Source organism: Propithecus coquereli, unplaced genomic scaffold (genome assembly GCF_000956105.1).
Source record: "Propithecus coquereli isolate 6110/MARCELLA unplaced genomic scaffold, Pcoq_1.0 Scaffold66, whole genome shotgun sequence".
Taxonomy (NCBI): Eukaryota; Metazoa; Chordata; class Mammalia; order Primates; family Indriidae; genus Propithecus; species Propithecus coquereli.
Window position 1 is genome coordinate 3,752,705 of NW_012152618.1, and position 22,817 is coordinate 3,775,521.

The following is a 22,817-nucleotide window of genomic DNA, read 5'->3' on the forward strand; positions in this document are numbered from 1 at the left end:
GATTTGTTTATAGTTTTTAATATTTACATACAGTGATATGCGTAATTTTTTATACTGCATAAACCCATATAACCCAAACTGCTATCAAGATATGGAGCATATCACCCTAGAAAGTTCCCTCATGTTTCTTGCTAGTCAGTTCCTTCCCAACCCCCAAGAGGCAACCACTCTTCTGATTTTTTTATTTTACCCATAGACTAGTTTAGTCTTGGACTTCATCTATAAATGGAATTATATAGTAAGTACTCTACTGTAGGGCTTCTTTCACTCAACATAATGTTTTTGAGATTCATCCATCATGTTGTAGGATGAGCGAATTTTTTCTTTTCATTCTTTTAATTGCTAAGTAGCATTCCAGCCAATATACAGTGTTTATCAGTTCTGTTGATAGGCACCTAGAATGTTTCCAGAGTTTCTCTTCTTTATTCTGTTAATGTGATGAATTACGTTTATTGACTTTGTAACGTTAAACCAATCTCTTATTCCTGGGATAAACCCCTCTTGGTCACAAAGTGTTATTATTTTTAAAATATTACTGGAAATTGTTTTTTCTGGATAACATATAGTTGGATCTTTCTTTTTATCCATTCTGAGAATCTCTACTTTTTATAGGAAATGTTTATTCCATTGACATTTAATACAGTTGTCAAAGTAGTCAGATTTCAGTTTTCATTTTGCCATTTGTTTTCTGTTCTTTTTTTGTTGTTCCGCTGTTCTTCCTTCACTGCCTTCTTTTGTGTTAATTGGATATTTTTCAAATTCCACTTTAATTTTTCTGTTATCTTTTTAGCTACAGCTCTTTGTACTTTTATTTTTTGTATGTATGGTTACCATAAAAATTACAATATACATCCTAAACTTTTCAGTTTTCTTAAAGTTACTGTTGTACCCCTTCACGTAAAACATAAGAACCTTGCAACTATGTAGTTCCATTTCCTAGCCCTCAAGTTTTTTGCTGTAGTTATCATATATATTACATCTATGTATGCTATAAATCCCACAATACAGTGTTATAATTTTTGCTTTAAACAGCTGACTGGATATTAAGGGAATTTAGAAAAAAATAGCCTCTTATATTTGCCTACATATTTACCGTTTCTAATACTCTTCATTCCTTCTTAAATATCTGAGTTTCCATCTAATGCTGTTTGCCTTCAACCCAAATAACAACCTTCAGCATTTCTTATAGTGCACGTTTACTGCTGATGAACATGCTTAGTTTTTGTTTTTCTGAAAATATTTTTCTTTTACCTTTATTCTTTTTTTCCCCCTTTATTCTTTTGGGCTCTTTTTTGAATATGGAATTCTGGGTTGATCTTTTTTTTCCCCCCAATATTTTAAAAATGCATTCTGTTGCTTTATGGCTTCCATTATTTGTGGTAAGACGTCAGCCATCCTTCATATTGTTGTTCCTATGTATGATGTACATAATGTGGTTTTTGTTTGTTTTTTCCTAGCTGCTTTTGAGAGATTCTCTCTTTATATTTGGTTTTTAGCAATTTGGTTGTGTTGTACCTTAGTGTGGTTTTTCTTTATGTCTGTTTTGCTTAGGATTTGCCAAATTTCTTCAATCTGTTAATTTATGTCTTTTACCAAATTTGGGAAATTTTCAGCTATTAATGTCTTCAAAACTTTTCCAGCCCCACCTGTTTTCTCCACTCCTCCTGGGATTCCAGTTACCTGTATGTTAGATCTTTTGGTATTGTCCCGCAGATCATAAGACTGTGTTCATTTTTTTCAATGTTTTTTCCTGTTTTTCGGATTTAGATAATTTCTGTTACTATGTGTTCAAGTTCACTGACTCTTTTGTCATCTCAAATCTGTGGTTAAGCCTATCCAATGAATGTTTTATTTTAGATTTGTTTTAGATATTGTACTTTTTTTTTTTTTGAATGACCAATTCCTTTTATTTTTTCTTTTCTGCAGAGTAGTTTTTACAATATTAGCTTCTTTAATCAGGAAAAATTGAAAAAAAATTTTTTTTTTTTTATTTCAGGGTATTGTGAGGGTACAAACATTAAGGTTACACTTTATGTCTTTGCCTCACCCAAGCGAGCGTTAGAGGCATGCCCTTCCCCCCTACAATGCTCCCCATGTCCTTTAGTTGCGGGTTTACCCCCCCATCCCCCTAATCTCTGGAGAGTATTACTGCCATGTGAGCACCATAGTGTTCATTAGTTAGTACCAATTCAATGGCGAGTACAAGTGGAGCCCATTCTTCCGATCTTGTGGTGCCTCGCTTTGGATAGTGGGCTTAAGTTTAATCCAGAAAAGTGTAAGAGGTGCTAGCTGACTATCATTTCTTATGATTGAGTAATATTCCATTGTATACATATACCAAATTTTAATAATTCATTCATGGATTGACGGGCACTTAGGTTGTTTCCACATCCTTGCAATAGTGAATTGTGCTGCCATAAACATTCAGGTGCAGATGTCTTTGTCATAGAATGTTTTTTGCTCTTTTGGGTAGATGCCTAATAGTGCTATTCCTAGATCAAATGGTATTTCTATTTTTAGCTCTTTGAGGAATCTCCAAATTCTTTTCCACAGAGGTTGCACTAATTTGCAGTCCCACCAGCAGTGTAAGAGTGTTCCTCTTCTCTCCACATCCTCGCCAGCATTTGTTATTTTGGGATTTTTTTCATAGAGGCCAATCTCACTGGGGTTAGGTGATATCTCATTGTGGTTTTGATTTGCATTTCTCTAATGATTAGAGATGTTGAGCATTTTTTTATATGTTTGCTGGCCGTTATTCTGTCTTCTTTTGAAAAGTTTCTGTTCATTTCCTTTGCCCATTTGTTGATGGGGTTGTTTGATTTTTTCTTACTGATTTTTTTGAGTTCTAGATAGATTCTGGTTATCGGTCCTTTTAGATATTGTACTTTTTAGTTCTTCAATTTCTATTTAGTTCTTTTTTACAGTTTCTTTAAAATTTCCTATGTGTCATTAATTTTGAGCATATTTTTCTCTACAGGCTTGACCATAGTATAAAAACAGGTTTAAAATCCTTGTCTGCTTATTGCAAGTCCTCTTGGAGTCTGTCTTTATTGATGGTCATCTTTTCTCTTAAGTATGGGTAACAGTTTCCTGTTTTGTGTCTAACAACTTTGGATTGTATCCTAGTGTGAGTAATTCATTGTAGGAACTCTGGATTCTATTATATTCCTCAAAGGGTATTGTTTTTTTTGTTTGTTTTAGGAGGCAATTAAATTGGCTGGACACAGACTCTTCTAACTCTGTCTCCTTTGCAATGGGCAGCAGCTGAAATCTCCATTCAATTCTTTTGGACTTAGATGGGCTGCTTGAATTCTGCCTTGAATATGTATTTAATGAGTCAGCCACAGATATGGGCAGAGTTTATATGAATTTATAGCTCTCTCCCTTTGCAATCCTTTCCTTTCTGGGAGGTTTCCCCTCACCACCACTGCTCTCTTTGAGCTGATGTGTTTGCCCCAACTCTTGTCTTCTAGTTTTTCAACCAGAAAGACTAGGTTTTCATTCAAATTTTTAGTTGCCCTAGAGTTGTATCTTCAGACAAAGAGCCATAAGGGGGTGGGAGATGTATATTCAGAGCCTTTTCATTCTTCCAAGTGTTCCTCCAGTTTATGCCTGCTTGTTCAAATTCCAGTGCCTTCACATCATTGTCTTTTATGTTTTTTCCAGAGTTCATAATTATTATCTACAGGAGAATTGGTTTGATATTACTGGAAGCAGAACTCTGTTCAGTTTTTTAAAATGTGTTTGTATTATTATTGTTGGTTGTTAGCAATGTTAGAGAGTCACCAATAAATATTCAAATCAGTTTAAAATTAAGTTCCTTTTTTGCAATTTGTCCTATTTTTAATTCCTTTAAAGATCTGGGTAGTTTGTTAATGTGTTTGTAGACATAAATGTAAGAGAGAGAGAACAAATCCTGATGATACTAGCTATTCTTCCAGTGAGAAGAGCTTTATAAAGTTACTTAGCTATAGGGGTCCATATATGACTGTGGTTAAAGGTTTCCTTTATACTGAAGTTCAAATAGGTAACTAAGATAGCAGTACTCTGAATTCCACTGTTATCCTTATCTAGAGATTAGAATTAATCTTGAAATTTTTAGATACACTTGTTTAATTATCTTAGTATATAATGTGTGAGTTATCAATCAAGTAGTTTGGTTCAGACATACAGTATTTTAATCATGTTGATTTAACTTTTAGTTTTTTAACCAGGGAGGAGTTAATAATCTTTATCCTCAGGAAAGGACTAGTCTAAGATAGATGCTAATGGGTTCATGGGTAGTCACAATGCAAAAAATATTCTCACTGCATCACTAAGAACTGCTGTTCATGAAAGAAATAAACATGATCTATTGACATGTCCTTAGTTTTGAACTTCTGCATGGTCTTGATAGCTTAACAGAATTTTCTCCTATGGTAAGTTTGTATATAAGAATAGGCATGAGGCCGGGCGTGGTGGCTCACGCCTGTAATCCTAGCACTCTGGGAGGCCGAGGCGGATTGTTTGAGCTCAGGAGTTCAAGACCAGCCTGAGCAAGAGCGAGACCCCGCCTCTACTAAAATTAGAAAGAAATTAATCGGCCAACTAAAAATATATAGAAAAAATTGGCCGGGCATGGTGGCGCATGCCTGTAGTCCCAGCTACTTGGGAGGCTGAGGCAGAAGGATCACTTGAGCCCAGGAGTTTGAGGTTGCTGTGAGCTAGGCTGACGCCACGGCACTCACTCTAGCCCGGGCAAAAAGAGTGAGACTCTGTTTCAAAAAAAAAAAAAAAAAAGAATAGGCATGAGAATAAGGAAATGTTCTTGCCTAAAAGAAATGGGAAGGTCCAGGGAAAAATAGACATAATGAAAATTAGTCCTCTTTTATATTCCCTTTTTTGTTTATATTATTTTCTTAAATTTTTTTTGTACCCCAATCTTATTACCCCAAGGTTCTTTTTGAAAGGGGATTCTCGAGTGCTTTTGTTATCTATAGAAATCTGTGACCTTTCAGTTTAGTCTTAGCCCTTTGGGGGAGTTTTGACACTATAATGTATTGACTTAGTTTAACACCTCTCACTTCCCTTAATGTTTTTTATTACAAGGTGGGATTTTTTTTAAGTTTATGTGAATTATGTTTATTACTTGAGAACTTTATGACAACTTTGATCATCTTAAATATCTTGATTTAATAAGCATGACTGCACTAGAAAACCGAAATGGTACCAAATGATGCCAGTACAATGTTAGTAACCACAGTTAAGGCCATTGTGGGTTTAGCTCACCAAGGTATAAGGTGTTTGAAACTTGTTGCAGCATATAACATGAAGCATTTTTTTCTCCCCCCCCGCACCCCCAATTTGTAGGAGGCCCTCTTCATTGCTCGCTTTAGTCCTCCGAGCTGTGGTGTACAAGTGAACAAGCTGTGGTACAAGCCTGTGGAACAGTTCATCTTACCAGAGGTACAGGGTGTAATGAAAAGACTGCAGTAGCAATGCAGTCGTTCATAGGAGGGGGTCTGTGCTTTCAGGGGCAGGCACTTGATGTTTTCCTGTACCAGGGCAGCTCTCCAGAGTGGTAGATGAGGTACCAACTATGAATGTACTAAAATGTAGCTCTCTGCATTTGTACCCCCAGAGAACCTCATGATGCCTCAGAGATTCTAAAGCTACACTTTTTGAAACTCCTTACATGTTGCCATAGTTTATTTAGTGGAGTAGAGAAATGTACAACTGTTTTAATGACAAGGGATGGTTATTAGGTATGGATTGACAGAAAGACCAGACACAGGTAACATTTGGATAAATCAAACAGTTTACTTATCTGAAGAATGAAAAAGGGGAGTGGGGAAGAGGCACTGCAGACAGGATAATGGCAGAGAGATGAGCCACATTTCCAAGTTAAATAAAACTTCTCCAAAGGGTGAACAGCTGTGTTTGACACCTGAAAACATACCTATCACTTTCTGGGTCCCTCTAGGTCCAGTTTTAAATAGATAGGTGCTGGAGAGCACCTCACCCTCCAAGTGCTCTCATCAGTCCCAGAATTAAGCCACGATACGGTTGGCAGAGTGTGACAGAATTGTGCATGAACAAATTATTCATCCATCAGCCTCAGCCCTTTCAGGCTGTTTTAGCCTAGCCTGGATACATCCCTGAACTTAGTGCTCTGGAACCACAATAGGGGTCAGTTTTATGGACATCTCTGGGATTTACTTTAGATAACATATAAAGTTCATACTGCAGCGTCAAATCTTAGTTAAGATGTAGAAGCTAGACAATTGGCCAGCTTTGCTGACTAACCAAGAAACTTTACAACGAGTCTTTTGGGATGCTTTTCACATTTGTGCAACAATGGGAACCACAGATTTTTATGATATGCTGTGGATCTTTGGAGTTGGGTACAAGTAGTTGAAACTATATGTTAATTCTGTGAATGTCAAAGGGATCTCTTTTTCATCTATATATGAGCTTCTATTTTAAAAACTTTTAAATATAGCCAAACTAAAACACACTGGAAAAAAATAGAAATTGCAGCTAAACTAAAGGAAAACAATTAAGACCACCAAAATCCCCTAATTTGGAGATAACAACATTTAACATTTTGGCCTCTATGCGTATATAGTTACGAGAATTATACTGTTCATCCTGTTTTATAATTTACTTTCTTTAACATATGATGAACATCTTTTTTTAAGTTTTAATAATTATGGGTATAGAATAGTTGTATATATTTATAGGGTACATACTGTTCATCCTGTTTTATAATTTACTTTCTTTAACATATAATGAACATCTTTTTTTAAGTTTTAATAATTATGGGTATAGAATAGTTGTATATATTTATAGGGTACATGTGATGTTTTGATACAGATGTACAATGTCTATTAATCAAATCAGGATAATAGGGGTATCCATCACCTCAGGCATTTATCATTTCTTTATGTTAGGAACATTCTAATTCCAGTGTTTTAGTTAGAGTATACCCTAACTTATTGTTGATTATAGCCACTTTGTTGTGCTGTCAATTATTATTCATTCTATCTAACTATGTAACTATATTTTTGTACCCATTAACCTCCACTTTATCCCCCAACCCCCTGCTACGCTTCGCCATCCTTTGGTAACCATCATCCTACTCTCTGTCTCCATAAGATCAATTGTTTTTTAATATTTAGCTCCCACATATGAGTGAGAACATATGTGTGATTTGTCTTTCTGTGCTTGGCTTATTTTACTTAAGGTTCTTCAGTTCCATCTGTGTTGTTACAAATGGCAGGATCCTTTTTTATGACTATATCATATTCCACTGTGTATATGTACCATAATTTCTTTATCTGTTTATCCATTGATGGACAAATTGATTCCAATTCTTGCCAGTTATGAATAGCGCTTCAATAAACATGGGTGTGTAGATATCTTTTCAATACATGGAATTCTCCTCCTTTGGATGTATACCTAGCAGTGGGATTGGTGGGTCATACAGTAGTTCTCTTTTTAGTTTTTATTTTGTTTTGTTTTGTTTTGTTTTCAGACAGAGTCTCACTCTTTTGCCTGGGCTGGAGTGAGTGCCGTGGCGTCAGCCTAGCTCACAGCAACTTCAAACTCCTGGGCTCAAGCCATCCTCCTGCCTCAGCCTCCCGAGTAGCTGGGACTACAGGCATGCGCCACCATGCCCGGCTAATTTTTTCTATATATTTTTAGTTGTCCAATTAATTGGTCTCGCTCTTGCTCAGGCTGGTTTCAAACTCCTGAGCTCAAACAATCTGCCCGCCATGGCCTCCCAGAGTGCTAGGATTACAGCCATGAGCCACTGCGCCCGGCCCTTTTTTTAGTTTTTTGAGGAACATCCATACTGTTCTCCACGGTGGTTACACTAATTTACATTCCCACCAGCAGTGTACAAGGGTTCCACATCCTCGCCAGTATTTGTTATTGCTTGTCTTTCTGATAAGAGCCATTTTAACTGGAGCGAGATGATATCTCATTGTAGTTTTGATTTGCATTTCTCCGGTGGCTAATGATGTTGAGCATTTTTTCATATATCTGTTGGCCATTTATATGTCTTCTTTTGAGAAATGTCTATTCAGATCCTTTGCCCATTTTTTAATCAGATTATTTGATTTTTTTCCTGTTGTGTTGGAGCTCCTTACATATTCTACTTACTAATCCCTTGTCAGATGGGTATTTTGCAAATGTTTTCTCTCATTCTGTTGGGTTATCTTTTCACTTCATTGATTGTTTTCTTTGCTGTGCAGAAGCTTTTTAGTTTGATGTGATCCTATTTGTCAAATTTTGCTTTGGTTGCCTGTGCTTTGGAGTATTGCTCAAGAAGTCCTTGCCCAGACCAATGTCCTGAAACATTTCCCCAGTGTTTTCTTTTAGTAATTTCATAGTTTCAGGTCTTAGATTTAAGTCTTTAATCCATTTTGATTATTATAAACCTCTTTTGATATAAATATATTCCTTTTTTTTTTTTTTTAATATGAACACAGCCACTCTCTTGCCCAGGAACTCCTAGACTAAGCCTCTGGAGTAGCTGGAACTACAGGTGCATACCACCTGGCTAATTTTTTTATTTTTTATTTTTTTTAGAGATAGGGTCTTGCTATGCTGTCCAGGCTGGTCTCAAACTCCTGGCCTCAAGCAGTCCTCTCTCCTCAGCCTCCCAAAGTGCTGGAATTACAGGCATGAACCACTGTGCCTGGCCTCCATTATTATGCTGCATAGAATTACATTGTTTTGGTTTTGTTTTTATTTTGAGACAGTGTCTCATTCTGTCACCCAGGCTGGAGTACAGTGGCATGATCATAGCTCACTGTAACCTCAAACTCCTGGACTTAAGCGATCTTTCTGCCTCAGCCTCCCAAGTAGCTAGGACTACAAGCATGTGCCACCATGCCCAGCTAATTTTTAAAAATATTTTGTAGAGACAAGGTCTCACTGTGTTGCATAGGCTAGCCTTGAACTCCTGGACTCAAGCAATTCTCCCACCTTGTCCTCCCAAAGTGCTGGCATTACAGATGTGAACCACCATGTCCAGCCTGCATAGAATTACATTGTGTTAATTAAATTGTCATTTAATTCTATATTTGGATATTGATGTATTTCCAATTTTTCAGGGTTATGAAAAACGCTATAGTGAACATCATTATACCTCTATTTTATGTACATAACTGGTTATTTTCTTAGGATGAATTGTTGCATCAAGGATATACACATTTTTAAGGCATATGATTCCCTCCTGGAGGGCAGTTTAGCAATTTGCATCAATTTGAATAATCATTACCAGTATATTAGAGTGCCTGTTTTCCTACATCCTTTTATTCTTTTTAATTTCATATATGAACTTTTTTATTTTTTAAGTGCAGTGTGTACCATCAAAATTATCTTTTAATTAAAAGTAGTGGTTCAATTAAGTAGTACTGGCCAAGTATTGGATCTTAGTTTTTTGCAGGAAACCATTCTTTGATTTGTTTATTCATTTACTCAGCAAATATTTATTGAGAACTTACTATGTGCCAAGCACTGAGGCTATATCAGGACACAGTATGAAGATCTCTGCCATTAAAGCAGCTTACATATGAGTGGGGAAAAAAGAGTTAACACTGATACTCAACTTACTGTGTGGGAGGCACTGGTGTAAGCAGTTTTCCTACATGAACTAATTGGTAAGCTCCTTTAGGGTTGAAGCAAGTCAGTGATGAGAGTCCTTCCTTTCTAGTCAGGACTGGCGTGGGCAGAACCTAACTCAGACTTTGTGTGCTTCCTATAGGGAGAGTAATGTTATTCCAAGGAGACCAGGAGCGTTAACGGTGTGTTAGGTGCAGTCTGGAAAGAGCTAAAGCCTGATGTAGGGTTCATTTTCACAGAAGACTTACAAGGATTGCTGTGAGTAGGAAAACAGAAATGATGTACCTGGGATTGAGTAGGTATGTGAGGGCATGTTTGGGTGCAGGTGCCTGAGTGGGCCTGTGTGGCTGCAGCATGGATGAGTTTGAATCCCTGCTCTGCCACTTAATGGCTCTGTGACCTTGTGTGAGGTACTTACCCTCACTATGTCTGTTTCCTCCTCTGTAAGATGGAGGTGCTACACTACCCAGTTCAGAGGGTTATTCTTCACCAGGAACAATTTGACACCCCAGGGGACACTTTCAGTTGTCAAAAGCCGGTGCGGGGTGATACTGGCATCTAGTGGGTAGAGGGAGAGGGATGATGCTAGACATCCTGCAGTGTGCAGAACAGCCCCTCATGGCAGAGAATTATGCGGCCCAAAATGGCAATGGTGCTGAGGTTGAGAAACTCTGTTCCGGAAGAGACAGTCACACAATATGAGGCAAAGAGGAAGAAAGTAAACTTTAATGCTTCAAGCTAATCACAATTTTACGGACTGTGCTCCGTTTTCTTGGTCAGCCTTATGGAAAGAATTACAGAATTTGATTAGTCCATTTAAAAGATTACTTTCCCTTAGAATATCGTTGTTCTTAGGAAATATATGCTCACATGCTTAAAGGTAAAATGTCATGATATCAGCATTTTACTCTTGAGTGATTCAACAACAGAAACAATGTGTGTAGAGAGAGAGAAAGCAAATGTGGCAAAACCTGGACAGCTGGTTTGAGATCAGCCTGGTCGATGTAGCAAGACCCCATCTCTGTGAAAGCATTTTTTTTAATTAGCCAGCTGTGATGTTTTGTGCCTGTAGTCCCATCTATTCAGGAGGCTGAGGTGGGAGGATAGTGTGAGCCCAGGAGTTCGAGGCTGTGGTGAGCTATGATCTCACCACTGCTCTCCAGCCTGGGCAATAGTGTGAGACTCTGTCTCAGAAAAACAAAAAAGTGAACAATTAGTGAGTCTAAGTGATTTGGATAGTGATTTGAACTTTTTTATAGGTTTGAAGTTTTTCAAAATAAAAATTGGGTTGAGGGAGGCAGGTTAACCTTCCTTGCTCGTGTTCAGGATAGTATAGTCTCACAGTGGGTACCAATGATGGGAAGTACTCAGCCACAATAGTGAGTGGCCATTTTTGTTATGACTTTTAATAGCTATAGCCTTGTGATCTTTATTTCCCATCAAGCTTTAAGCTAAGTAGACTTTTGATCTTTTATTACTTTTGAGTAAAATTTTTTTCTTATAAAAACAAGCAATTATTTAATAGTGACTATACCTGGGGGTAGGATTCTTTTTTAATTTTATTTTATTATTGGGCAATACTTCATTCCATAAAACAGAGTAAGTGCTCCATCTGAGGGATAGGATTATGGCTGATTTTTATTTTCTTTTTGTGTATCTATTTTCTAAATGTTCTGTAATAAATATATATTAGCTTTATAAAAGGAAAAAACTTGAAAATTTAAAAAAATTCTCTCCTATCGTATAAGATCCTATTTTTGTTGAAAATATGTTTTTTCTTTTGTTTTAACTAGTCCTGTGACAGATTAGAAAATGTATTTAATTTTACATAAAATTAATGCATCAAGCCTGATTGGGCTTCTTAGTTCAGAAAAATGATAGTGATGGTTTACCTGTATATCATCAGCAAAGAATGACAGAAGAAAAACTGTTCAGTCCATTTAAGAGGGAAAGTAGATGACTTTTTCTTCATCTTACTTCCTCCACACTTGATGGTTGCCAAAATAACATGTCAGCAGTATAGCTTGTCAAGTAAGCAGATCTCCTGTAGTGTTTTCATTGTGTAGCTCACTGAAGTATAAACCTCAGTGGGAGTCACAAGTTTAAATGAAGACTGCTGTGTTTCTCTTAAAATATTTATTTCTCTAATTTCATGTTTTCCTTAATAATTGAAAGTTGAACCTAATTTTAGTAAAAGGCAGACCATTTTTGTTCACCTGAGTCACTAGAGACATTACTGTTAGCATTATGGATTCTTATATAGTTTTTTTTAATGAAAGTTGAAATTTTTTAGATGTAATCTACAAGAAGTGTTTATAGGCACAAAAGTACTATATATATTTAAGCTACTCTGTTGTTTAGATGAAAAATTAGAAGTATAACACAAAAGAATTAACATGCAAAAGGGGTTGCAGATAGCTTGCTTATGTTATGGGAGAGATAATTTATGATATCTCATTTTTCCGACCTATACCATGCTGTTTTTTCCTAACTTTTACTTTGGTTTTATGATCTTAGCTGAGAATTGCTATAAACAAGTCATTTTGCATCTTAAGTGATTCCTGGCTTTATAATTAGCTTATGTCAGAATAAAAAGTAGGCATACGAGAGAAGAGGTGAAGAATAGAAATTAAACTGTGTTATGGAGCATGAACAGGTATAAGAGAGGGGGAGAAGATACAGCTCCTCCCTTGCTTAATAACAAAACAAGGCTGGGCATAGCACCTCACACCTATCATCCCAGCTACTCAGGAAGCCAAGGCAGGAGGATCGCTTGAGGCCAGGAGTTTGAGACCAGCCTGGACAATATAGTGAGACCCCACCTGTACAAAAAATTTAAAAGATTAGCCAGGTGTGGTGGCGCATGTCTATTGTCCCAGCTACTTGGGAGGCTGAGGCAGTAGGAACCCTTGAGCCCAGAGTTTAAGGCTGCAGTGAGCTACGATCACACCACTATACCCCAGACTGAGTGACAGAGCAAGACCTTGTCTCTAAGAAAAAGAAAAAAGAACCAAGAAATATCAGAATGATAAGTGGTATTAAGAAAATAAAACAGGTTGATGTGATAGAGAGATTTGGGGAGTTGGGGCCTCCTGTGGGACCTCTGGAGAGAGCCTGTCTGAGGAGATGACGGTGGAGCTGAGGCCTGAACAGGGCTAAGGAGCCAGCTGTGCACAGAATTAAAAATGTGGACCTTGGAGAAATTAGAAGACATTAGGATTTAAATGTACATCAAACCTTGGGGCAGGAGAGCATAACTTTCTAAGCTTACAATTTAATAGTAATAATCACAGAGGAAAAGCTTGTCAGATTTGCCAAGGTAAAATTTATGGACTTTTGAATTTCAAAAAAAAATAATGTAATACTAAGTGGCAGACAATTCTGAAAAAATATTTTAGCATATAAAATATGTACAGGATTAAGATCGTTACCCTATAAAAACCTTACATAGATTAATAAGAAAAATAGAAGGCCAGGCGCGGTGGTTCACGCCTGTAATCCTAGCACTCTGGGAGGCCGAGGCAGGCGGATTGTTTGAGCTCAGGAGTTTGAAACCAGCCTGAGCAAGAGCGAGACCCCATCTCTACTAAAAATAGAAAGAAATTAATTGGACAACTAAAAATATATAGAAACAATTAGCCGGGCGTGGTGGCGCATGCCTGTAGTCCCAGCTACTCGGGAGGCTGAGGCAGGAGGATCGCTTGGCTGAGGTGGGAGGATCGCTTGAGCCCAGGAGTTTGAGGTTGCTGTGAGCTAGGATGACGCCACGGCACTCTAGCCTGGGCAACACAGTGAGACTCTGTCTCAAAAAAAAAAAAAAATAGAAGACTTGGCGCTAAATGGCAAAAAAGCATGACAAAGCAGTTCTCAGAAGAGAATGTTCCATTCATAAACATCACTAGAAATCAGAGAAATCCAACTAAATGAGGAATCATTTTTTAAAATTTACTTAATTAGCTTAGACTTCTTTTCTTTTACCAAGATCCCATACTAGGGAGAGTGCAATGCAATTGATATTCTCATAAATTGCTAATGACCTTATAAATTAGTGAAAATGCTTCCGTAATCAGTCTGGTAATGTGTACAAAAATATCTCTTTCTTGTCCTAGTACCTCTGGGAATTTATTTTAAATAAAAAACAAAATGTTGGGGAAAAATAAACATTTATACCAAAACATGCCTACATTCTTTTTGTAGATATTTGGTAGCAACCAAATATCTGCCAATAGGGAAATGTTTGAGTAAATCAGAATGTGTCCACTCAGTGGCATGTTATACACTCGTGAAAAAGAATGCTCGTAACAGCCGCAGCAACAAAAGGAAATGTTTTTGGTACAATGGGAATGGACAACCAGCAGCATATAAAATTGTCTATATATTTTTTGTAATTGTTTTTTATATGTGCATGGAAAATATGGTTAAGAATATACACTAACATGTTAACAATGGTGTGTTAGAGTTATGGGATAAAAATCTTAACTGATATATCTTGGAAAAAAATTAGCTTTTCTCTGAAATCTTACCTAAAAACTGACTTAAAACCTAAATGATGACAATAAAGAAATTGACTCACTATTCATCTTTCCACAAAAGAGCTTTGAAGGTACAATCGTGTGGGAGAGCCAGGACCTCCACGGCCTTGTGTCAAGAAATCTTCACAAAGTGGCAGTGAATGATGGAGGGGGAGTTTTCAGAGTCATTACGGTAAGTCATTCTTTTTTTTTTTATGTTGTTTAGTAACATTAGCTTGTTTTTAATGCATAAAAGTGTTGTAAAACTTATTTTTATACCAATTTAGACAGTATGGAACAATAATTCTTGTGTGTTTTAGAACATATGTGGTAGAAAATGTTGCTGAGTTACCATAGTAAAGACAAAAAAACTGAAATATTCTATATGATTCTGTAAGTCCTGTGTTAGTGAATATACAGTTTTGCCTTAAGATTGGTACATTTTTAAAGTGTGGTATTTTATTTCTGAATAATGTTTAAGTTAAGATTCTTTAAGAATGCTTGCTCAGTAGTATTTAGAATATTCAGTATCTCACCTTGATAGTAAAATGTCAGTTAAAATATTATAGATAAAAATATTAGAAAATAAGATTGAGTACCTACTTTCATTTATATTGCTGAAGCAACTCTGAGATTTCTGACTCGTATTTCCCATTTATTGAAATTTGCTTCAAATTTAATATAGCTTGAAAGGTAAATTTCTCAAGGTAAAAAAATACAGGAAGACTTAAAATGATGAATTTCAGCAAACAAGTGTTGTGTGGTGGTGTCTTAGAGAATCTTTTATTTTCCTTGGTGCTCTGGTCTAATGATTAGGAATGCACTGGCATTTAAATTTACAAGCTTAGTGATTTCATTAAATATTAGCCTTATTCACATGAATTAATTTCTGAGTTTGAAATGAATATCACATGATATGTTATTGCTCATTGAAAAACCATTTACTGTACAGCGATTGTAAGGCAGCACAGTGGCAGCCAGAATAGGCCCATCACTGGTCCACAGTGGAACTTATAGTCCAGTGAGGAAGGAAGACATTAAACAGACCCACAAATTCATATGTAATTACACGGTTAGTCTTGTAGGCCATGTTTAGGATCTAGGATTTTGTTTTTTTTTTTTTTTTTTTTTTTTTTTTGGTTATATTTTCCCTGAATATTTTTGTCTGCATCTGGGGAATGGAGTCCTTATTTTCTCTTAGCCCTGGAAACCTCAAACTCTTGGGCTCAAGCGATCCTCCTGCCTCAGCCTCCCGAGTAGCTGGGACTACAGGCATGCACCACCATGCCCAGCTAATTTTTTCTATATATTTTTAGTTGTCCGATTAATTTCTTTGTATTTTTAGTAGAGACGGGGTCTCGCTCTTGCTCAGGCTGGTCTCGAACTCCTGAGCTCAAACAATCCACCCACCTCGGCCTCCCAGAGTGCTAGGATTACAGGCATGAGCCACCATGCCTGGCCCAGATTTTATCTTTTATTATGAAGATTTTTTTGTTTAGTATACAAAGTTGCATGGAATTTAATTGTAATTTTCTTTCCTTATTTTTGAGACAAATGCATTTAATATCTTGCCTCCTTTTCTATTTATGAAAACTTAAAAATATCCAGAACGTGCCAAAATTCCATAGTATTTGAGTTGGTTACACTAAAGGAAATAAGTTTGTTTCTGAGTTGAGGACTAGACTCAAATATAAAGATGCAAATGATCTACTTTGGGGGTAAAAACTAGTTGTAGAGAGCTAAAGACAGCTTAAACATTCAGCTGACTTTAAAAAAAAATGTCAGGTAACTTAGTAGCCTACTCCAAGAAAGCCCATGTGCTGATGAAGGTTTTCATCATAACTGCATAGAGCTGAGAGTTTTCATGAAGTCTTACTTCCTTGCCAATAAGTGATGATATCAGAAAATTTTTAAAGCTGTATTAAAAGCCAAGTTGTGACCTTTTAGAGAAAAGTTAATAAACAGAAAACATTATTGAGTTCTAAACAGCCAAAACAATATAAAAATATCCAATAAAAAAATAAAGAGTATACGATTTTTGAGGAACTACAAGGTTGGAATCTATAGCATTCACCTTAATTTACTCAACATTTGGCTACAAGCATTTTAGATTACATTGGCCTGGCTCGGTGTCCCACACCTATAATCCTAGCATTTTGGGAGGCCAGTGTGGGAAGATCACTTGAGGCCAGGAGTTGGAGACCAGCCTGAGCCAGAGTAAGACCCCATCTCTACAAAACATAAAAAAATTAGCCGGGTGTGGTGGCGCGTGCCTATAGTCCCAGCTATTTGGGAGGCCGAGGCAGGAGGATCACTTGAGCCCAGGAGTTCGAGGTTGCAGTCAGCTGTGATGACGCCACTGCACTCTAGCGCAAGTGACAGAGCAAGACCCTGTGTCAAAAATAAATAAATAAATAAATGACAAGTTACCACAATAACCTCAGAACACTCTACCAGCCTTAAAACATTGTTTTGTACAGTACAACTCTGCTGAAAAGATCTGTTTACAAAAAAGAATAGCCAAAGAGTAGCCCTCTTGATTAGAAGAGTATGTAGAAGAAATACCATAAACCTGCTGAACTGCAACTCTGACAGTCTGATCCAGCCCACAGCAGCTAGAGAATAGCTCTAGTACATGTGCCAAGCAGTATACAGCATGCAGAAGTAAAACAGCTCAGTATACAACATGCAGAGGTAAAACACCTCAGCATACAACATGCAGAAGTAAAACAGCTCAGTAAAAGGGCATTGAATAACTTGTGAGGTGAAGACAGGTAGCTAATAATAAAGGCTCTTCTAATCCTAAAAGGTAGAAAGGACTGCTGTTGGCTTTTGGCATAATAGTCTCTAGGCACCTTCAACGGCATCGGTAATCAATAGGGTTCTTCTGTCTGAACTATCTAGGTCAGACTGTTGATTTAGAGGAGCTTTTCTCTGCATGGTCACTTACTTTTAAAATATACCGAGATGTATTTGAACTCATGAGAATTTTCAATCTCCAAAAAAATCAAAGGTAGTAATATTTTTTTTTTTTTAAAGTGATTGGGTTAGGATTTAAAATAAGTTGGTTTTTGTATCATTATGGTAACAAGTACAAGAACATGATTCTATGTAAGTTGGAATTCGGGACACTGTATGGCCTGTTGAGTATACCTTTTCTTTAATACTGTAATCAAATAACAAAAATAATAGAATGCTATATGTCATATTGTAAGTCATATTGTGATATGATAAGTCTCAAATGCACCAATATCTTAGACGGATTTATCTGCTGCAGTGGAGTCATATTACGACTTGTCAAATCAATTTTAAAATATACATTTATGTTTAGTGATAAAACATTGAGCACACTTCTGTTATTCCTTTCAGACTGAAAAGGGTACATTGCCTCATGAATTCATGGAAGGTGTGGAGGGAGTCGCAGGTGGCTTTATATATACTATTCAGGGTAAGTTGGCTGGTTAAAAATTGAAAAGCACACTGAATCTCATGTATTTAGTCTTACTTTATACTTTGACATAAAGGGTGATTTGGTTTTTGTTTTTTGTCATTTAAAAAATAGCTTTATTGAGATAAAAATTCACCCCTTTAAAGTGTTGTGTCCAATTCAGTGGTTTTTAATGTGTTCACAGAGTTCTGCAATCATCTCCACTAATTCCGGAACATTTATATCACTCCAGAAAGAAGCCCCATTAGCAGTCACTCCCCATTCTTCCCTCCCCACTCCCGTAACAACTGCTAATGTTTCTTTCTCTGTGGATTTGCCTGTTTCGAACGTTTCATGTAATGAAATTGTACAATATGTGGTCTTTGTGTCTACCTTCTTTTGTTTAGCATACTGTTTTCAAGGTTCAACCATGTGGGGGGGGGGTGTGTATATCAGTACTTTTATGGCCATATAATATTCCACTGCATAGATATATACCCCATTTTATTTATCCATTAATTGATGGACATTTAGATTGCTTCTACTTTTTGGTAATGATAAATAATTCTGCAGTTAATATTTATGTACAGGTTTTTGTGTGGTCAAATATTTTCATTCCTCTTAGTTAAATACGTAGTAGTAGAAGTGCTGGCTCATATGATAATTCTATGTTTAACCATTTGAGGCACTGCCAGACTGTTTTCCAAAGCAGCTGCCCATTTTACATTTTCACAGTCAGTGTATGAGGGATCCAGTTTCTCCACATCCTTGTCAACACTTATTATTGTCTGTCTTTTCTAATATACCTGCCTACCCTAGTGGGTGTGAAGTGGTATCACATTGTGATTTTGATTTGTATTTCCATAGTAACTAATGATACTGAGAATTTTTTCATGTGCTTATTGTCCACTTGTATATCTTCAGAAAAATATTTATTCAGATCCTTTGCCTATTTTTTAAATTAGATAATTCTATTCTTGAATTGTAAAATGAATTCTTTATAAATGAGCCACCATACCTGGCCACTTTCTTGGTGGTGTCCTCTAACACACAAAAGTTGTAAATTTTGATGAAATCCAATTTTGTCACTTGTGCTTTTGGTGTCATATCTGAAAAGCCATTGTCTAATCTGAGATCACAAAGATGTATGCCTTTGTTTTCTTTCAAGAGTTTTATAATTTTAGCACTTACATGTAGGACTTCCATCACGTTAAGTTAATTTCTGTATATGGCGGGAAGTAGAGATTCTAGTTCATTCTTTTGCATGTGGATATCCAGTTGTCCCAGCACTCATTTGTTGAGAATTGGTGACTGGAAATGTAAGTCTTTCTTTCTGGACTCTCCAATTCTGTTCCATTGATCTATATGACTATCCTTATACCAGTACCATACCGTCTTGATCATGTGGCTTTGCAGTGAGATTTGAAATCTGGAAGTGAGTCCTCCAACCTTGTTCTTCTTTTTCAAGCCTGTTTTGGCTATTCTGAGTCTGTTGCATTTCCAAATGAATTTTAGGATCAGCTTGTCAGTTTCTCCAAAAAAAAAACCCCAAAAACAGCTGGAATTTTGAAAGGGATTGCATTCATTCTGTAGATAAATCTGAGGAGTTTTGCCATATTAATAGTATTAAGTCTCTGAACATCCTTGAGCATGGGATGTCTTTCCATTCATTTATGTGTTGTTAAATTTCTTTCTGTGGTGTTTAGTGGTTTTCAATGTAAAAAGCTTACACTTCTTTTGTTAAATTTATTCTTACATATTTATTTTTTAATGCTATTGTAAGTGGAATTTTTTAAAATTTTATTTCCAGATTGTTCATTACTATTATATAGAGAAATACAATTGATTTTTGTATATTGATCTTATATACTGCAACCTTGCTGAATGTGTCGTTTTTTGGTTAATAGTTTTACAAATGCCTTAGGCTTTTCTATATACAAGATGTCATCTGCTAATAGAGGTAGTTTTGCTTCTTCCTTTCTAATGTGGATGTCTTTTATCCTTTTCCTTATCTAATTGTCTCAGCTAGAACATATGGTACAATGTTGAATAGAAGTGGCAAAAACAGACACCCTTTCTTGGTATATATTAATTTAATATATTTATACTCATTTTTCAGATATATGCAGTTAAAATGTGTAACTCATTAGTTTAAAAGGCTTATACTTAATTTCTGCTGTCGTCTTATTACCAGCCATTTTCCTGTTACTGCAGTTTTATAACACTTTCATTTTCCTTCAAGTGTTAAATTGTACAGATACTCCTTGACTTACGATGTGGTTACATCCTGATAAACTCATCTTAAGTTGAAAATGCATTTAACCACACCTAACCTGCCCAACATTATAGCTTAGCCTCTAGCCTACCTTAAACATGCTCAGAACACTCATATTAGCCCACAGTTGGACAAAATCATCTAACAGAAAGCCTAATAGAGTATTGAACATCTCGTGTGTGATTAAATACTGTACTGAAAGTGACAAACAAAATGGCTGTATGCGTACTCAAAGTACGATTTCTACTGAACGCGTATCGCTTTCACACCATTGTAAAGTCAAAAAATCATAAACGGAACCATTGTTCAGTCAGGGACCATCTGTATTTATTTATCCTTATCTTTAGAGTCAAAAGGGACTAGAAGTCATTTAGGCCTGTGTTTCTCAAAGGGCAGTCTGTGGTCTGTCTGTAATTCACCTGCATGAGAGTCAGAGAAGTGACCATTAAAGATACAGACCTACTGGGCTCCACCCCAGACCTAGTAGATCTTTAAGCTTGGGGCCCAGGAATCTGTATGTCCGTAATCATTCCTAAGAACCACTGATTTAGTTCCACCCTCCTTTTATAGATGAGAATGCTACAGTCCAGAGACAAATGTAACTTGTCACTATCTCACACATAGTGGTAGAGGCAGAAGTCACATGTAAGTCTTCAGACCCCAACCTCCATCCTTTCCATTTCCAGTGACAAAGAGAGGACTGCTGTTACCTTTCATTTCCTTTCCCCACCCTCTACAGCTCACTTTCTTTTTATTCTTCAGAAATTTTCTTTAATTTGATCAAGACATTTGAGAAAATCCTGACTTCCCCTGCCCTAGTGACATAATTACTGCTTTAAATTAATAGGATCTGGGGACAGTCCCTGCACACATGTGACAAGTGATTCATTAACTTGTGAGAGGGCAAATAAAATGTCTTTTAAGCATTAATAATTATTTTTATTATGAAATATAAATATACCAGAAATAGAGAATACTGAAAGGAACACCCAGGTACCCATTGCTCAGAATTATTAGGTATTTACATTTTGTCATATTTGCTTCCAATTTTTTTTTAAGAAATACAAATGATAGGCCCAGTTGAACTCCCCCCGACACCTGTAGGTCTCCCTAGCCCCATTCCTCCCCTTCCCCTCAGAAGGGAAACCCTTGTCCTAAAATTTACATGTACCCCACCCATTCTTATTTTTCTACTTTCTACTACATATTTGCATATCTTTAAATAACATAGTTTTGGGTATTTTATAATATCATAGAATCAATATATCACTTATAAATTTTCACTCAACATTATTTTTCAGTGCCATTCCTTTTAACGTGCAAGATCAGGTTAAGTTTTTTAACTACTATAGTCCATTATGTGAATATACCACAATTTGGTTTTTTTTCCTTATCAGTGGGCATTTAGCTTGGTTCCATTTTTTTTCCCCACAATTACAAACAATGCTGCAATGGATATCCTTGTGACCATTTAAAAATAATGTCTATAGGGTATATCTACAAGCAGACTCAACCATAAGGTATACATATCTTCAGCCTAACTAGATATTTCCAAATTGAAGTCGCCAATCCCCAGCCAGGCTGCAGACCCATTCCTCAGGGACCGAGCTGAGGAGCTCTGCTGTTGTGCCACCCCACCCTGTCTGGGGAAAAATTGTCTTCCATGAAACTTAGGAGATGGGGGGAAAGGCCTTATAGCAGGAGGTAAGCAGCAGGGAGCAAACCTTCATCTGTATTTACAGCCACTCCCCATCGGTTGCATCGCGGCCTGAGCTCCGCTTACACCCCCCCACCCACGCATTCCTCCTACGCCCCCACCCTCCAGTCATCATGAAAAAATTGTCTTCCATGAAACCAGTCCCTAGTGCCAAAAGGTTTGGGGACCACTACCTGGCAATGTATGAGAGTTCCCATTTCCCTACCTAAAGTTCCAAACAACTGTATTTGTTAGGTTGCCTTGGGAAGAGAATTTTAGTGTACATCGTATTATAGCTTCTGGGTCTTAAGTTTGCAATAGCATTTTTCTCCAGTTCTCAACTTTTTTCCTTTGTAGAAGGTGATGCTCTTTTACACAACCTTCATTCTCGCCCCGGAAGACTTATTGATCATAAAAGTAATCTCCACGAGGAAGATGCCTTACTGAAGGAGGAGAGCAGCACCTATGATGATATTGTTTTTGTGGATGTTGTCGACACTTATCGAAATGTTCCTGCAAAATTATTGAACTTCTATAGATGGTAGGTTGTAAAAATGTTGGTTAGCTAGAACTTGTTTTATTTTTTTTTTTTTTTTTTTTTTTTTGATACAGAGTCTCGCTATGTTGCCCAGGCTGGTCTCTAACTCAAACGATCCTCCCTCATCAGCTGCCTGAGTAACTGGGACTATACCTGGCTCATTGATCTTTTGATGTAGAAACAATTTATCAACTTCAAACTTCTGAGATTTCAATAAACAAAAACAAACCTAAAACTGCTGAACACCTGTGGTGTGACCATTGTATGTATCTGGGCTCCTTGTGAAGACCAAGCTTCTAAAATGCTGCCACTTATTTTGATCAGCAGATCCATAATGTGAATGATACTGACCTATCAAAAATACACAAGGCAAAAATTGATTTACTTTGAGTCGTTCCTACTTGCCTGGTTGTCTCAAGCCAGCATTAGATGAAAATCGTTGAGTTCAAAAATGGTTTGTTTTTAGTAGTATTTATACTCATCTGCCCATATTCCCCAGTTATAGTCATTTGTATCTAGATTACTGATCTGAATTCTGTTCAACTGAATATCCACTTTATATTTTCATTCTCTACTCCATTTAAAAACTGCTTGCCCTGATTCTAAAACTCCTATATAGATGACTTACTGAAATTCCACAACTCTTAGAGTCTATCATATTTATACCTTCCTGGACACTCCAGTGTTTCTTGGATCTTAGTAGTAATTTCTACTCTTATAACAATAATAACAGCAACAGTAATATATAATAAGTG

General features: G+C 36.7%; 1 protein-coding gene across 1 annotated transcript in view; it reads left to right on the top strand.

Annotated features, from left to right (window-relative positions):
- The window catches only part of B3GALNT2 (beta-1,3-N-acetylgalactosaminyltransferase 2), a 61,149-nt gene that overhangs the window by 23,807 nt on the left and 14,525 nt on the right, over positions 1-22,817 (top strand). The window contains exons 5-8 of the mRNA XM_012660309.1: positions 5,350-5,445; positions 14,209-14,319; positions 17,496-17,574; positions 21,882-22,065. Coding sequence (XP_012515763.1) covers positions 5,350-5,445; positions 14,209-14,319; positions 17,496-17,574; positions 21,882-22,065 — 470 coding nt within the window. The remainder of the gene's footprint in view (positions 1-5,349; positions 5,446-14,208; positions 14,320-17,495; positions 17,575-21,881; positions 22,066-22,817) is intronic.